We start from the raw sequence: 1,905 nt of genomic DNA, 5'->3' as shown, positions 1-1,905 counted from the left end.
GGCTGAGGGGAGGGGGAGGAGGACAAGCTCTTCCTCGAGGAAGAGCCAAACGCCAAGAGGAGGGGTGGGCATCCACCGATGTATCCAACGGCTTTCTCCCGACGCCATTAATGTAATTATTTCCACCGGTTCCTCGAAACGTTTCGCGGGAATTGAGACTGATCAGCCGGCTGCCGCCTACCCCGAGATAAAGAATCGGCGAGGGGGTCCTCCTAGGGGGATAAGGCCGATGCCTTCCCTCCATTTTTCTTCTTCTCTCTTTCTTTCTCTCTCTGTTCTTTGTCTCTGTCCTTCGCGACTAGAAGAAATATGGGGGGGATGGATGACTCGTCATAACGGTGACGAAGCGTTAAAACGACGAGAGACGCGGTTTGTGTCGGATTTGTGTCGCTCGCTTGCAACCGTGATAATACCCTGATTTCGCGTAATGGGTTTTGCTCGAGGTTTGCCGCTCCCCCCCCGATTCTCTCTTCTCTCTTTTCCACGAAATCGAGAATTCTTCTCCTTCTGTGGGATTGATGACACTTTTGCGACGACGCGTTTGCGCTCTTTCTCTCCTTTCCCCCGCTCGAGAAGACACTTCTCTCTTTTCGAGGATTTCTCTCAAGGGTGGAGGAGGTGATTAAGAATCACCGAAAAAAAAAAGAGATTCAGATCGGTTCGTAACGAATTCACGAATTCTTCGCCTCTTCGACACGTATGAATACGCGTTTTATTTTCACGAGGGGAAATGCCTCCCCTCTTCCCCTTCTTTTTCGAAGAAATCCTTTCTTTCAGAACGAGCTTTCGATTCACGACTCGCTTTCTTCTTTCTCCTCTTCGACGCGAAGTTGCCGCAATTTAGAACAGGTATTTCGGCCCCGTAACCTCGTTGCGCGATCCGTGGTCAAAATTCTTTGTGGAAAAAAAGAAAAGTAATAAATGGCTTTTTGTTAAAAGTCGGGAAATTGAAATGGTGTGTGGATGCAAATGTTAAATTGCTCGCGGTAGATTAAATCGTTGGGAAAAGGGGGGATAAATTCTCGTGTTACACCATGTCCCTGGCGGAAACGTTTATAGAGGAAGACGGTTTCGGCTTCATTCCTAGGCCTGCCCGCAATAAACACAACCAACCGTACGAAATTGTTCGAAGGTAAAATGCAAAGTTTCACGATTGCATTTTCCTGTTTAACATTCTTCGTTCCGTGTTATCCCACGCACACAAGGTACACAATGACGAACAAGCACAAAGCGTCGGTGCAATTGATATCTTGGGGCGCTACCATCCAAGCCATCAAGATACCAAATCAATCGGGCATTTTGGGCGACGTTGTTCTAGGATTCGACGACCTGGAGGGTGAGTAATATCTTTCTATCCGAAACCTGTCCAACCGTCGATAACAACCGTAACAATTCGCGACGAATATAATCAGGATATTTGAAGAACAGGTACATAGGGAGCACGATTGGCCGAGTCGTGAATAAAATTTCTATGGGCAAAGTGAAGATTGACAACAAGGATTATTCTTTGACCATCAACGACAAAAATAGCACGAGCCATTACAACGGGGGTTTCGTCGCGTTCGATAACGTTAATTGGAATTCTTACATATTCAAGAAGCACGTGGTAGGGAAATATATATTCGACGATGTTTCGCTCCTCGATTTTTTATTCCTTACGCTTTCGACAATGCAGGTGATGACCCATACGAGTTCAAAAAACAGCGAGGGATATCCGGGCGATCTGCTTACGCAGATTAAATATTCCTGGACGGATGATAATCAGTTAATCATAAATATCCGCGCTTGCGCTACAGAACCGACACCTGTTAACATTACTAATAATTGTTTGATGAATCTTGCTGGACATGTAAAGTCGTTATCTACTTGATTTCTTAAACGTTTCTCTCGAGAATCAGATTAATC

The 1,905-nt window shown here is 45.6% G+C and overlaps 2 protein-coding genes across 2 annotated transcripts in view; one reads left to right on the top strand and one right to left on the bottom strand.

Annotated features, from left to right (window-relative positions):
• The window catches only part of LOC102677297 (SOX domain-containing protein dichaete-like), an 8,657-nt gene extending 7,851 nt beyond the window's left edge, over nt 1-806 (bottom strand). The window contains exons 1-2 of the mRNA XM_006615105.2: nt 799-806; nt 579-584 (exon numbers count right to left, since the gene is read on the bottom strand). The gene's annotated coding sequence lies outside the window, so the exon portion shown is untranslated. The remainder of the gene's footprint in view (nt 1-578; nt 585-798) is intronic.
• LOC102672393 (aldose 1-epimerase-like) overlaps nt 750-1,905 on the top strand; it is a 3,039-nt gene continuing 1,883 nt past the window's right edge. The window contains exons 1-4 of the mRNA XM_006615066.2: nt 750-1,132; nt 1,206-1,336; nt 1,413-1,606; nt 1,676-1,849. Of these exons, the coding sequence (XP_006615129.1) occupies nt 1,035-1,132; nt 1,206-1,336; nt 1,413-1,606; nt 1,676-1,849 (597 nt within the window). The 5' untranslated portion in view covers nt 750-1,034. The remainder of the gene's footprint in view (nt 1,133-1,205; nt 1,337-1,412; nt 1,607-1,675; nt 1,850-1,905) is intronic.

Source organism: Apis dorsata, unplaced genomic scaffold, assembly GCF_000469605.1.
Source record: "Apis dorsata unplaced genomic scaffold, Apis dorsata 1.3 scaffold_215, whole genome shotgun sequence".
In the NCBI taxonomy this organism is placed as follows: Eukaryota; Metazoa; Arthropoda; class Insecta; order Hymenoptera; family Apidae; genus Apis; species Apis dorsata.
Note: the sequence above shows the minus strand (reverse complement) of the source record. Positions and strands in the feature narration are given on the sequence as shown.